A 15726-nucleotide genomic window follows, 5' to 3' on the forward strand; every position below is an offset into this window, starting at 1 on the left:
TCCCCACCCAGTCCAACTCATATCCCCTCTTCAGTCAAGTCAGGCTTTGTGATGTCTGTGTGCCATTTGGGGGAGCATGGAGAGCCTAGGAACCATGCTCCCTCCCCACTTATGTGAAGAGACCCTTCTGCCTCTATGGGGCCATTATTGACTTTAGTGGGACTACTTGCATGAGAAAGTAGAAAAATGGGATGGGAAATGAAAAGTTCAAGGATGAGCATATTTATTATTTTTTCTTAACAAAACAGTAGTAACATACTGCTGTGAGACTACTTTATTATTTAGTTAAATGTTAGAATTCTTTTTCCATCTAGTCTCTGCAATATCCTTTACAAATGTTTTCTGATCACAAGATGGTTTGTCACATTTTTCTCTAAACTGCAATACTGAAGTACATTTATAACAGTTATAACTGAAATATTATGCTAGTGAGTAACTAATGTATTTTAATTTTTTGTCCACCTAGTTTGGGGATCATTCAAAAGCTCCTTCTGCATTTTCTGCCATTTATTCTAAAGGTGGTATACCTTGCAGGTAATGAATTTTTGAAACCAATTGAACTGAATCTGTTCAGACAGTAGTCTTAGGTGCAGTTAAATAGATCAAGACTCTTTTAGTGTAGGATGAAAACTATACACTGACTTGTATGTTCTCTGGCTACTTGATTTTACTGATCTCTGAAGGTGCCTCTGATGTTTAATTCTTCTCAAAAGGAAGCAAAAACAATGAGGAGTCCAGTGGCACCTTAAAGATTAACAGATTTACTTGGGCATAAGCTTTCGTGGGAAAAACCCCACTTCTTCAGATGTAGAAGTGGGTTTTTTACCCACGAAAGCTTATGCCCAAATAAACCTGTTTGTCTTTAAGGTGCCACCGGATTCATTGTTCACCAGATTCTTCATAGTCTGTATCCACAAAAACAAACTACCCCTCTGATAAAAGGAAGCAATCACTCAACATTTGTTTAGTTATTTATTATCATACATAGGTGTAGAGGCTGTACCACTCCAAAAATGGTGAAGTACTTACAGAATTAATTTGAGTCTACTTTGTGAAAGTTGTTCATTTCTTCATACAGAGATGTTTTCTTCCTCACAGTAGAAGAACAGAATTACATTTGGTGTCATTTTAGTGAGTAGGCAATTGCCAGTCCTTTTGCCTGCAGTAAAGGTGCAGGGAATGGAACATTTCTTACATGATCAGTTTCTTTACTGCTAGCAGCATCTTCCACAACTCTGTTAAGTTTGGGCAGTTCTCTTCCACTTTGCAGTTTCCAGAGGCAGTTTAGGTTGCAGCGCTACTCATGCTGGCCACGCCCCCTTTTCCTGCATGCCTCCAGATAAGTCATTCCAAAACTTGTAGGAAGAAACTAGTAATGATAACCTCAGTGCCAACCCAATAACTATGTACTTCAATGCTTTTCTGACATCTAAGATGTGCAACAGCTTCTCAGTAGGATGCTGTGGCCTTGGACAGAATGAGGGGAAGAATAATCTGTGAAGCTTGGAAAGGAGAGTTTGCTTTGGTGAAAAATGATTCTGGAGTTCTCAGCACCACCTTTGTCATTGTGGAACATGCAGTAAGGTTTCTGCATAGATAATGCTGCCAACTCAGACTTATTTAGCAGATGCAATAGTGACCAGAAAACAGGTTTTGATAGAGGCTAGAATGCTGATTATTAAAACCAAAAGTTCAGATCGGTGAATTATTATGGCTTTTATCACCAGAGGTAGTCCCATTTTGAGAACATTGGTCTAACAACTAGTCCAGCCAGTCTGACTGCTCTGAGAAACCTGGATACCTGGGAGTTGCCTGTCATGGATCCTGAGGATCCTGTGAATAAAAAGCTATTAACGGCTGATATTTGGCATGCTATAATATTGAGTCAAACACCTCTATCTATGCCCTTGGTCCAGATGGAGGAGTGGGCCTTTAATGAAGAGACTCTCCTAAATGAGAGCCAGGTCTTAATGATTTTGAGGACAGACCAAGGGTTGCTAATGCTTCTCTTGCAATAGGCAGGCTGTTAGTTGAAGCCAGTCTCAGTCTTGATGGGGAAAAGGCCTGGAAAATGATATCTGGTCTTCTCAGTAGCTCTAATGATGGTTCCAGTTTCAGCTGTATTAGAACGGAAAACTATGGTCTCCTAGGCTAGTAGGGAGTTGGTACTAATATCTTGGTTTGTTCCCTCTTTATCTTTTGGATCACTTTCCACAGGAGTGGAAATATTTATGGCAGGCCTTGCAGCCATCTGTATGACAGGGCATCTGTTTCGATGGAGTTGAGGTGTACTTCACTGGTGAAATATTTGTCATTTTTGCAATGTTGCGGTTTGCGACCCAATCAGCTGAGCAGAGATTGGCTGCTGGTTCACAATCAACATGTGCAGGGAAGTCCATCCTTTTAAAGAGCTTGTCCTTAGGAGTGGACTTAAATCTGTCCAGCCAGGCTCTGTTGTTCACCGCAGTTACAACCAGGGAATTTGTAGCTGGATGGGAGAAAAAGCCCTTAGCTCCCTGCACTGGGAAAAAGTTTTGTTTCTCCAAGTGCTTTGTGGTAGGTGGTACTGAAGCTGGCATGCTCCAAAGAACCTTTACAGGCTGTAAGAGTGCATCATTAATAGGGAGGGCCACTCTCCTGTGGCAGATGGCTGCAGGATATTGAACAGCTTATGGATATTTTAGGAACTCTGCCTGAATGCCCAGAGAAGCCATTACGAGCTGCAGAAGGTCCTGGTATATCTTGAAGTCCCCAGGCACTGAAGGAAAGAACAAGCCAGGTACTGCCAAATCATCCAGGGCTGAAGAGGAGCCAAGAAGAGCCAAGGCCAGGTCTTTCCCCTTGTGGACTCAGATGGGATGATTCCAGAGCTCCACAATGGGAAGGTTCACTGGTGCCTGAATTCTGTGGTGGATTGGCGGTCCCCGCCACCAACCTGCCCAGTGATCTCACCTTAGAACAAGATTGAGGTGTGCAACCCTTGCGACCGAGGAGCATCCCACGGATTCCATAGAGGCCACTGGACATAAGGATAGAACATTGGTGGCCAACAGGTGCAGGGCCAACTGTGAGACAAGTGCCAATCCTGGTACTTCTGGTGCTCCATGAACAACCCCCCCGTGAGCCAGGCAATAGAGAGCGGGAGGAAAAAGATCCCGACCTTGCTGCTTAGGAGTCTCAGTTTTCTGGGGACAAAGGTGGAACCAGCCTGAGGAGGTAAGCAACCAGTCCAAATCATCCATTGCCCAAAATGAGGGGGAGACTGGTACCAGCAGTGGAAACAGTACCACCAGCACTGAGTATGCCTCTGTTGTGCCCAGTGCCAGGAGCAATGTTGAACCCAAAGTCAGCGTTGGACCGAAGTAGCTGATGGTGCAGAAGTGGAAGGAGCTGAAACCACCACTGTAAAATGGGCAGCGCAGGATGCAGTGGTGCCGAGGAGGTCCCTTGCCCTGAACCCAGCACCGACCCCACTTCTCCGGAGTGCGGAAGGGAAACATTGGGGTGTGGTGCCAACACAAAGGTTCAGCAGTCTGCCCAGCCAATGGGGCTATAAACGATGTAGCTCTGGTAAAGTCTTAGACCAAGGGAAATGTCAGAACGGAAAGGCAGAGCTGGTCCTTTGGCAGAATATCAGGAACCAATGTGGAAACAGTCCGTGCTGGCATTACTCTCGTTGGTGCCAGACTCAACAGATACGCTGGGGCGAGAACTGGTGTTGACAGTACAGGGTCTCTAATCTTCCTGTGCAGTTCTGGGGAGTGGTTAGAGGCACCTGTGCCATCCTGCATGCCAGTGCATGCTTTTTCTGTAGGAGGCAGAAGAATCTCCACAAGACCTGAAGTGGTCTCAGTTAGTCTTATGTGACCTTTTCCTCTGTGCACTTGATAGGGAATGGCTCCTCCATCTCTTTAGAGAGACCCTGGCTCCAGAGCGCACATGGCAGCACTCTGAGAACCTGAGGATGATCTCTGATCCAGCGTAGGCCACATAGCCTGTTTGAGCACATGCTGCTTTGGGCAAAGGTTTCTAGCCACCGGAATCCATTTTGTAAATGATTTACAAATAACACCATTCCTTGATGTGGGCGTCGCCCAAGCACAGGTGTGGGGATCATTCTTGGGGCTCACTCCCATGCACAACAGGCAATGTTTAAACCGTGGTGAGGCCATCACCAGGAAAATAATTAGCTAAATTAACTAACATTAAATTTAACTAATACTAAGGTTACTAACTATATACAACTAGAAAAAAGTCTCAGAGAGAGAGATTGTGAAGTTAAGAACCACTTAGAGGGCTCCAACTCTAGCCACAGGCAGCCTCATAACCCCTCCTCTGGCGCTGTCTCACGTAGCCAGAGGAGGAGCTATGAACAAGAGGCATCAGCGCCGCCTCCTGTGGGTATTGCTAGGCAAAATTCTCTACTTAAAGAAGAACCAATTAGCTCTAGCATAAATACAGATAAACTTAGTTAAAAAAAAAGTTTGATCTTGTAACTATCCATATAAATACAAAATCTTTTGTTTTGATAAATATCAGCGCATTAAGTATCAGAGGGGTAGCCATGTTAGTATGTAGCCACAAAAACAATAAGGAATCCGGTGGCACCTTAAAGACTAACAGATTTATTTGGGCATAAGCTTTCTTGGGTAAAAAAAACCCACTTCTTCAGAGGCATGGAATGAAAATTACAGATACAGGCATAAATATACTGGCACATGAAGAGAAGGGAGTTACCTATACAGGTCTGTCGCATCTTACGCACATTTAACATGCGCAAATTCAGCTTTACGCGGTTGGCAAAAAAACCACAACAAAAAACAAAACAAAAAGAGATAAATAACAATTTAAATACTGTTCCTGTAGTGTGGGCAATTCCGCCCGCCATTGCACTCAATGTAATTTTGACTATACGTGGTTTTCACTTTATGCGCTGACTGCGGAACATAACCCCAGCGTAAGATGAGACAGATCTGTAGTGTTCTGCCCAAATAGGGCTGTGCATTTCACTGGGAAGGCAGTGCATATTAGAAGTGTCTATATACTTTTACAGTGATTTTTGTGAAACAATTGTGGATCTTTTGGTATGAATAGCATGTTAAAGAAATTTACTGTTATATGCTGTTTATTTTTCTCTACCATTTACTAACTTTTGTTCTACCTGATAGGTTGGTTCATGGCTCAGTAAAACACAAATTACAGTGGGAATGTCTTCCTGAAACTCTTCCATTTGATCCTCTTCTTATTACTTTAGCTGAGGTAAACTTGCTTTTCTTGAATAATAGAATAGTACAATGCTTTTTTGCCATGTAAATCTCAAAAATAAAATTGGCATGCATTATTCAAAGAGGTGAGTAATTGAATGTTGATAACTACTATAGCTAAAACAGCTGTTTACGTATTACTTCACATGTCAAGTGCCAACTCACTCTGATATCTAGATACTGTTGTGATTGGTGGTCTTCTGGAGACCCAAACTAAAATCTTGCACAAATTACAAGACTAAATAATATTCAGATGTTGAGCATTTAGAGGCAAATCCAGTTCCCAGTGTCCAGACCAGCTATTTCAGTTGGATAGTGGGAACCTTCATGGGAAGGAACATGGGGAGGAACAGTGGACCTGCAAAGAAGCAGATACTTTGTACTCCTCCAAATATGAACACATATTTTACCCCTCTTAGTTTTATTCCTAACTGTTATACCTCATTTTTACCTCAGTGTGGAATCCAAAATGTTATATTCCTTAGGGGTTGTAGCTAGTGGATCTTTCTGGATTACGGGATGAGCTGTGTCTGGTGGACACTCACTAATCTCCTTTATCTAGATCCAACCATTAGATCCCATGTGCTCTTAGGCTGGCAGAGACTGGAGAGAGTCTGAGTGTTGTCTTTAGGCCTCTGTGCGCACTCTCAAGATGTACTTCCTCTCTCTGGTATTCCTTCCTGAGAGAGAGCATTCTACAGTCCTGTTGGCTAGGCCCTGAGTCTAGTGCCAGCTCTTCCAAGCCTTCCCCATAGTTCTCACATGGTTCTAGAGTTGTACTGAAGTTATGGATCCACTGGATTACTGTTCCCCTCTTCAGGGAATAGAGAACAGTGAAAGCAAGAGGCACACAAACTTTGCAACAGAATTACTAAATCAGTTGTACTTTACTTACAAACAAAGCACATGAGATATACCTCTATAGAAAATAACAAAAACCTTTATGCAAAACTCTTCTTCCAGTGCCCTCACCACTCCAGGAGTGCTTTGGTCAGTCCTTTCAGGATCCCGAGACTCTCCTTACCACCACTATTATTGCCTTCCCCTCCTCCCTCCTTCCCCACCCCCAAAAGTTAGCGAGAGCCTTCCCATTATAAGGTTGCTGTGCCCCCTTTCAAGTGACTTTCTTCAGTGGCTTTGAGTTCCTCATCAGGTGATCTGATGGTTGGGTACATACTCACCTAGGAGAACTAGTTCCACTGGGTAGAAGCTAGCTTATTGTTTTAGGATGTTTCCATTTGAATGGGAGACCATCCAGATTAATGACTCTTGTTTTGTCTTCATTATTAGCTCTTTGCTAACACTTCTGGAATCCTCACTCTGAGGTGGAGTTTTGATATAGATATGTACAGACATACCCTAATCCATCACAACTTCCCCAGTGAAGGCCTAAGGGATAGCTTTTAGTGGCATCAGGAGATGCTTTTTTCTCTCTGTCCTTGGGCTTTGGATCAACTTGTCCTTCTCTTTACCGTCCTCCCAGCTCTCTCCTTTTGCATACTCTTTGCTACACTAACTAGAAAAGGCAGAGGGGAAGGAAGATGAAGCATCTAATGGCTGCTGATTAGCAATTGCAACCAAAAATGCTAGTGGCTAGAGGGAAAACTTCAAGTAAAACCACCTTGCTAATCCAGTATGAAAGGAGAAGTGAAGAGGAACAGCTGTTCGTTCTTTCTTCCTTTCTACCCTTTGCAAACATCACATGAGTAGGATTCAGTCAGAGGGTGAATCGGGCACAGAAAGGACTGTTACAGTACAGTGTTTTTCTTGCCTATAGAGTTGTAGCTTTCCTTCCCAGCAATCTAAGAGCAAAAAATAAGCATGTTAGCTCAATGTTTCGGTGAAAAAGAACAGTAGTTAATAATAGTGGTGTTCAATTGTCCTTATGCTTCAGAGGCAACTTCCCCTTGAATCCATTTGTCTTTGTTTTATCTGTATACAAACTTGGGAAGACAGGGATTTTCTGGGTCTTATTTGGAAGATTTTGTTCACAATTATAAGAGCTAGAAACCTTAAATTGTGTACAATCTTAATCTATCTTGGGAGTTAAATGAATACATAAAATAGGCCAGATGTGGTCTATATGCTGGGAGTTTTGAGTATGATTTAGAGATTAGATTCTGTATTTTATGCATTGTACATCAGCTGACAGTAATGTTGTTCTGTAATCCGTTTAAAATCTCCTTTTGACCTTATATAGGCCCAATAAATACTTGTCCTAATAATGCTTTCTGAAGAACTGGAACATTTCAGTATAGCTCTTTATGTAGCTTGTGGTAACGTATTGCTCTATTTTAATAGTTTTGTGTCTTAATATTATTTTAAATTTTTCTTGGAGACATTTCTCCCAGGGAGTGAGAACTCTGTGATGGATTTCCAGCAATATTTTAAGAGAATTAATATTTTGAAAGCGAGTAAGCTTTTAATAAACCCATAGAGATATTGTAAGTGTAGTGTTAAACAGACTTTCAACTGAGTGGTAATGTTCAACCAAAACAGTTATTTTATTATGATTAGTCACTGTCAGTTTCTATAGATACCTCTTAGCTGCAATATATTTGTTTTTGAGCCTTCAGTAACATGTAGTTCTCAAATTGGAGCAAGGGAGTGGGTAGGAATTACACTCCCAAGAAGCTAATCTAACCAAGTTACATTCCACAGTGATTAACAATCTTCAAATATTATCTTTGGTTTTAATATGTTTATTAGTTTGAGCAGTAGAATATTTTTTAAAAATAATCTTTCTCCATAATTTGGGTTATGAGAGAGTAATGGAAAGTTGCAGCACAAACAGGAACCCAGAAGATCTGTGGATTTTGCTGTTCTTTATAATACTTATTTTATTGGGAGTGACCACTATAATTAAAGTTGCACAAGGATTTCCATTCAAATACTGTTTTCGGTCCCTTTACAATCTTACAGCACTTTCATTCTAAGGCCTGAAATATTTCACACTAGGGCTTTGCCCAATGGTAAATTTTCTAAAATCCTGAGCAAAAACATCCTGAAATTTCAGATGTTTACATCTGAAACCATGAAATTGACTATTTTATAAATCCTATGACAGTGAAATTGAGCAAAATGGACCGTGAATTTGGTAGGGCCCTAGATATATCATTGTGGTGTGAAGAGGAAGGCCTTTGGCAGAGCTGAGTTTGGATCTCGGAGCTCCAGCTCCTGTAGGGAATCCTTTGATTCTTTTGCGGTTTCAGAGATTCTCTTGTCAGTCACCAGTTTCGTGGGTGTAAATAAATTTAGGTCCAACCCAACTATGCAAAGAGAACCTTCTCTTCAGTGAGTTGATCTTATTCACTGGAAGTGGGGCCTTGTAAACCAAAATGAATCAGTAAGCAGCCAGGAACCATAGTAGAAAATATGCTCAAATTTATCCTTATCTTCTGCTCTTTGTACTGGTCACTACAAATTACTTCGTATCCAGTATTATTTCCTGTTTTTTCCAACATTTGGCAGGGAGTTTGCCTTAAAAGACGTTCTAGGAATCTCAACAAACTTAAATTTAGGGCGTGTCCACATTTGAAATTCTACAGCAGCACAGCTCCAGCGCTTCTGTGAAGACACTGCATATGCTGACAGGAGGGGTTTTCCCATCAGTGTAGGTAATCCACCTCCCCAAGATGCAGTAGCTGGGTTGACGGACGAATCAGGTCAATCAGTGGTGTGGATTTTTCACACCCTTGAGTGATGAACTTTTTAGTGTAGATCAGGCCTTAGAGTCCTGTATCAGATATGTTAGGCTGAACCTGAGCTATGTTTAGATGCTTTTGAAAGAAAAAATAATCTCTTAATATTTGAAGAGACTGAGGGACCTTCTCTCACAGAACAAATCAAAGATTTCTGCCATATAGATTGCGAGTTCCTGTAACTCCTGTGATTCAGGATATCACAAGCCTGCACATTTGTACTGCTTTAAAGTGTTGGCCTTGTACCGTGTTCTGTTTTCATTAAGAGTAGGGAAATCCCTTAGAAAGGTCGTCTATTTTCTGTTCATGGGGCTGTGGATAAATTAGTTTGGGAAGATGGAATGAAAATAAGGAAGTACATCTGTTGATGAAAATGACCATATTAAAAGGGTAAAGGTATTCTTTCACATATCAAGGAAAAAACCTGAATATTTAGTGAGCAGAGATATACTCAATAAATCCACATGGTGGAGTAAGTGTGTTTTATGTTTTTGAATTGATGCAATAAAACATAAGCAATATATTGCTGCTAGAGGGAACCTTTTGATGTTTTAATGTAGTGTGTTAAAAGTTATATATTAAGAAAAGATATTTTCTATATATATATATATATATATAACAGGGTCTAAGAGAGACAAAACACCCATATACATTTGTATCAAAGGAGGGCTTTAAGGAATTACTCTTGGTTGAAGATGCTACTGAAAAAGCAATTCCCTTGTTGCCTCGTCTGATTCCAGTGTTAAAGGCTGCTCTGGTATGTTTCTCTTATTTTTCATTTATTGTACTCTTGGATTTTTTTTTCTTACAGAGATGAAGTCTAAAGAAAAGGGTCAGTTTGATACAAGTGTTGCAGATGGGAAACTGTCTGAGTCCTGGGATGACAGTAGCAACCCATGAGAAGTGGGGCAGCTCTCAAATGACTCTTTAAGCTCTGAGAGTATGTCTACACTGCAGTATAAGCCTGTGCTCAAGGCTACACCCCGCACCCCATCTACACTGCAGTTGTGTTAGCCCAGGGCTCAGTCCCAGGACCTTGCAGTGCTGGAGGGTCTGAGCTCAAGTCAAGCAGGGTCTGAGCCCTATTACTGTGCAGTGTAGTTGCAACCCCACTTGTCTCAGGTCCCAGGAGTCATCTGGAAGTATCCCACAACTTCCGTAGTCCTCTCTATCTCAAGAATCTGCACTCTATTGAAAACAGAAGTCCCTTCCCTCCCTCCCCGTTTGCAAACAGAGGCAGCTCAGATAAATGTTAACCCATTCTGTTCTGAGCACCAATCTGCAAGCACGTTATCAGAGAGCCTCCTGGGTGTGCAATGGAGAGCGAACCGATCAAGCCTTTTTGCAATTAGAGTGCTTCCTGGTAATGTGCAGGGCGGGCAGTAAAGTTTTCCTACAGTATATCATGTTCCTAAGGCTGGAGTAACCACACTTCGGGGAGAGGGGAAGGAGGACTGCTCTAGGGACTCTGAGATATAATTATTTTGATATGGCTCTGCACACTGCATGTTGACACCAGAGCACTAGGTTCGAGCACAGGTCAGAAAATTCTTAACTAGGGTTAAAATATAATGTAGATGCTCAAGCCTATGGTTCCCTAACACAGGTCAGCTAACTGAATTAACCTTGGTCTTAGGCTGCCGTGTAGACATACTCAGAGTGTGGGAAATAGGCACCAATAGAACTTCAACATCATTGTGCTTTATGTATAATATGCATATAATCGGAGGAAAAATGAACAGACCCAAAAGCAAATAGCTAAGAGTGTTTTATGTAAGGATTGAAATAAAATTAAAGGGGTTTCAAAGGATGAAATGGAATATATCAATGGGGAAAGAGGAATAATATTAGAAAATGGGATTAAGCATGCTTTTTAAAAATATGTATTACAGTAATGCATCGGAAGGAATTGAAAGGTTATGGCAAGGCAAAAGTCTTAGGTTGGAATAGACCTGTATAGGGACTCTTAATACAATGGCCCAGATCTGCAAAGATACTTAGGTGCCTAAACCCCAGATTTAGGCTCCTTTGCAATCCTGAAAACCCCCCACTTGGCTACCATCCAGCCCTGTAGGAACCTGAACTCAGTGCTAAATTTCCACTAAAAGTTCCCTAGTTATGTAAGTATCTGCCTCTGAGCATGCACACTGCTGCCTCACTCTAGGCATCTGGATTCCTCTCTCCCACCTAAGCCTTATTGTTATCCATAGCCGGGGAAGATAGGCAGAGAAATGCTGTTTTGTCTGTGGGGTCTGATCTGATCAGCATGCTCAGAGGATCAGCATTGCAACGCCTAGCTCCCTTTGTGGATCTGGGCCCAGGTCTCTTTTCAGGATTATACTCCTAGTTTTCCCACTGACTTGCTGTGTGAATTGAACTAAGTCATTTAATTTTGCTGTGCTTCCATTTGTTCACCTATAAGAGGATCGTAATTGTTATTTACCCCATGGGTTTTACAGGGATGGATTAATATTTGAAAATTATTTGATCCTTATGTTATGGGCACTACAGATGAGTCAAGTAATATTCATGGGCACCGACTCTGTGGGTGCTGCAGGGCTGGAGCACTCACGGGAAAAAATTATTGGTTGCTCTGCACCCACTGGCAGCCAAGCTCCCCTCATCCCCCACTCCACCTCCTCCTCCCCTGAGTGCACCACATCCCCGCTCCTCTGCCTGCCTCCCAGCACTTCCCATCAGGCCACCGTCAAGCAGCTGTTTGGTGGCGTCAAGCAGCTGTTTGGTGGGAGGGGGGGAGAAGTGGGAATGTGGCATGCTCAGGGGAGGAGGTGGGGAAGGCGGGGTGGGTATTTGGGGAAGGACAAGGAGGTGATTTCTCTCTGGAGAGCTTCAGTGAGTAATTCACCTTAATCACCCCCACGTACACTGTTTTAATTCCTGAAGGAGCTCTGGTAACCCTCCCCCAGGGAGTAGAACATAATCACATTCACTGTCCCACAGTGTTACATAAACGTAATAAAATATGTTCCCCCAAAGATGCTGCATGCTGTTTAACTACCTAGCTTGCTCTCCTATCAAATAAATAAATGATTAGTTGTCACACTACAGAATAAATGAAAAAGTCTGTTTCATTCTGAAACTTGCCATCAGCATCCAATATTGGATGCTGTAGTGTGTTTTGTGTGTGTGTGTGTATGTTTCCTTTTTTCCCCCTGAAAATACATTGGTATTTAAATGTTACATGCTTGGTATTAACATATTCAATAATGCTGTACTTGTGTTTCTAAACCTCTTCAAACATTAGTATCAGTGCTTTGAAAAAGTAAAGTACTGTGTAAGTGCTAATTATTGTACTCAAGAGATTGCTGTTTTAGCGAGCTTGCACATTTGATTGTGGATTACTGTTTGATAGCAATTTATTAATTTTTCTCCCCCTTGCAAGGCCCATTCAAATGGTGAAGTATTTGAAAGAGGATTGAATGCTTTGATACAGCTGAGTGCCATTGTTGGCCCTGCTCTTAATGATCAGCTAAAACACCTACTCACAAGTGTAAGTACAAAAAATAGACACAGTAAATTTCCTCTTCATTTCTTATGTTACTTTTGTTTAGAGAATTCCTGTCATTTCACACAAAGATGATGGAACTTTCAGCTGTTCCATGAAAGGCATTTCTTGATAAGCTTTAGCAGAGATTCATAGTTTTATTTTATTATATGGTGAATTATAGCACTGTAACATTCAGTATAGCTACTAGACCAAAAGAACAATTTGTACAATAAACCCCCCTAAAGACTGAGACAAATTAGTTACTGTGTTTTGCTGGGACATTGTTTATTTATTATAAAATTACCTCTGAATTTTAAATATTAATATTTAGTAACAAAACCCATTAAAGTTGCTGTAATGGGGAGGACTAGGTCCTGAGGCCCCCTGCTGAAGGCCTTATGGCCCTGCCACACTCCACCCGAGAAAAGGGCCGTAGAGAGGTCCTCCGAGCTGCCTAGAGTGGCTGTGTGGGAAGCAGCCAATCAGGGCTCAGCAGGCTAGTATAAGAAGAGCTGCAGTGCCAGACTGAGTGCAGTTCCTTGCAAGAGCTGGAGGAGAGTGGATGGTGCTCCAGGCTGGGACTCCATGAGGTCAAGACTCTGAGATCAGGGTGAAGAATGTGCGGGAGCCACGGGGAAGTGGCCCAAGGAATTATAGCAGCAACACAGTTTATTTAAAGGGACATTGCGGAAGGCTGCTATCTGTAGGGTCCCTGGGCTGGTACCCAGAGTAGAGGGCAGGCCCAGATCCCCCCCAACAGCTACTGGGAAAGTGGCTTGGACTTTGAGGCACCCAGAAGGGGAACTGAACTGTAATGGCTCCGCTGAAGAGCTGGGACCAGAAAGGCCTGAGAGGACATTGCCTCCAGAGAAAGAGACCTGGGGCACTGCTGTATTCCAGAACAGGGACAAACAAAGAGAGACGTTATGGAGGGCACTGAGAGAGTACCCCGAAAGGGATTTGTATTGCTTTTATCTCACACACATACTGTGTTTGACTTGGCTGGAGGGCTGAGTCAGCGAAGACCCACCACAAACAGAAAGAGAGTGCAGGCACGCAGTTGGCCACGGGGCACTCGCAAGAGGTGAGTGCAACCCCGTTACACTGGTAACAGATTGTTCAGATCAGCCCCTGCAAACAAGGGGACCATGGAAGAGCTGATAAGAGCTCTAGGCCAGCAGCAGCAGGCTGTGGCAGCTTCAAAGCCTCAGCAAGCCACCCAGCAACAGCACAGCAAAACCCTTCAGGGTCTTCAACAGCAGCAACTCCAGGATCACCGGTCTCAGGCTTGGCAGGGAGCTTGGCAGCTAAAACAGCATCTACCCTGGCCCGGCCGCTGCAGGGGAAAGACTCAGAAGACTACTACTGCGGAGCTGTAGGTACTATGGGCAAGGAGGTGAGGTGAGATGGATTCACTTTGATACAAGCCGTGGTGTAAGTCCAGCCTGGTTACCATGAGGGTTGCTGGGACCAGTGAAGGCCAGGTGAATAAAGACACCTGGCCATAAATGGCTGGGGCCCAGGTTGTAGTTAAGGCAGAACAGAGGACCGTTGGGACTCCATTTAGGGCTTGGAAGGTTGCCCCAGGGACAGTTTTTTTTTCCATTGTGGGGAAATGGGCCACATAAGAAGCTATTGCTTCCCCCCAAAAAACTCTAACTCAGGAAGGCAGTACTGGTACTATCATAGTCCCAGGACTCCCTGTAATTGGTGAACCTGGTAGACAAGGAAGAAGGATTGAGTCCCATGTGATCGAAATGGGAAAGCAGTTGTGGGTCTTAAACAACCCTTTTGCTGAAGAGAAGACCAAGCCTCCAGTGTCTGTCCTGAGGGAAATGTGTCTGTCCATGGGGAATGTACCTAATGTTGCAGGAACTGAAGCAGGGCTGGGTCCCTGAAATGACTTCTTTGGAGAAGAGCCCAATTAGAAGCTCTGAGGGACAGCAGGGTTCCCTGACAGTTGGTGTTGGTGTTGGAGATAGAGGGAAACCTGTTTCTCAGAGCCTGGGAGCTCAGAGAATGACTGAAAGTCAGGACTCTTGGTTGGGCAACAGGCACCACCCCTACCTGCAGAACAAGATAAATGCTCTCCGGTATGAAATAAATAACAGGCTTAAAGGCTTAAGAGACCCAGGTCCAGGGAATAGAACAGACACCTTTTCAAATGCTGAAAGAGCTGGCCAAGCATCTGGGACAGACCAAGCAGGAGACTGCCAACCTTGAGAAGGTGAAACTGGCGCTGGCGGCCAAATGTAAAGAGGTATCCAAAGAAAGCAAAACGTGTCTGCTTAGTGAGCGAGACACTGTGTACACAAAAGATGATAGGCAGGTGAAGGAGGTGAGCGGAACTAAAACCTGGAGGAGGAGGTCTCCAATCTGAAAGATAGAAGGAGTTGGAGCATCTGCTTGTTTTGGAGACGGAATGCTCTGACTATTATAGAAACCACTGGGCCCATACAGAAATAGAGGTACAGGAAGGAGAAGCTCTCTCCTTGAGAAGACTTCTGAAAGAAAGCCAGCAACAGAAGCTAAATCTAGAAAGGACCCAGCAAGCCTTAGAGGAGCAGCTTACCATACTGGGAAAAGAGCCAAAGACTAAGACCAGAGAGTACCACAGGGCTTGTGTGGATACCAGTGGGTTGGTTGATTGGCTAGGCACTCAGAAAGGCCTCCCGAAAGGAGTGGGTAGCAGTCTAATAAAGAAGCGGGTGTCCTGTGGCACAAACACTAAGTTCCCATGTACAGCAATGCTGCAATAATGGCAGTAGCCCCCTCAGCTACACAGCAGGCCTCTACTGTAGAGGACTGGTGTAAGCTAAAAGAGAAGGCTGCTATGGCTGATTGGAATCAGGCTGAAATCCTGGAACTATGGATACAGGTAGCTCAATACTGGCAGGAGCTGGAAGAGATCTGCTCTTCATGGGAAAGGATTGTAGGGCAAGCAGTAAAACAGGAGCAAGAGCTGACTCATCTCAAAGTTGAAAAGGAGACAGCGAACCAACAGTGCTTACTCCTGCAAAAGGAGCTGATCAAGGTCCAGCCAGGGTCAAAGTCCAACTCGGCTAAGGAGAAAGCTGGCTTTTTTTTGGACTGAAGTCAGTACAGAAGGAAGATGGCTTGGATAGGGACATACACTCACCTGCTGAAGCAGAGAGCTGCCTTACCATGGGTCTAAAAACCCAGGATCATGATGTAGTGGCAAAGCAGGGCAACAACTGGACCTCTGCTAAACAGAAGAACTCTTCTCAGAGGA

General features: G+C 43.3%; 1 protein-coding gene across 5 annotated transcripts in view; it reads left to right on the top strand.

Moving 5' to 3' along the window:
• PACRGL (parkin coregulated like) overlaps positions 1-15726 on the top strand; it is a 30684-nt gene that overhangs the window by 10593 nt on the left and 4365 nt on the right. For all 5 annotated transcript variants that reach the window (XM_030563359.1, XM_030563361.1, XM_030563358.1 and 2 more), the window contains 4 exons: positions 467-534; positions 5169-5259; positions 9588-9722; positions 12369-12476. In XM_030563359.1, coding sequence (XP_030419219.1) covers positions 467-534; positions 5169-5259; positions 9588-9722; positions 12369-12476 — 402 coding nt within the window. The remainder of the gene's footprint in view (positions 1-466; positions 535-5168; positions 5260-9587; positions 9723-12368; positions 12477-15726) is intronic.

Source organism: Gopherus evgoodei, chromosome 5, assembly GCF_007399415.2.
Source record: "Gopherus evgoodei ecotype Sinaloan lineage chromosome 5, rGopEvg1_v1.p, whole genome shotgun sequence".
NCBI classification, from domain to species: Eukaryota; Metazoa; Chordata; order Testudines; family Testudinidae; genus Gopherus; species Gopherus evgoodei.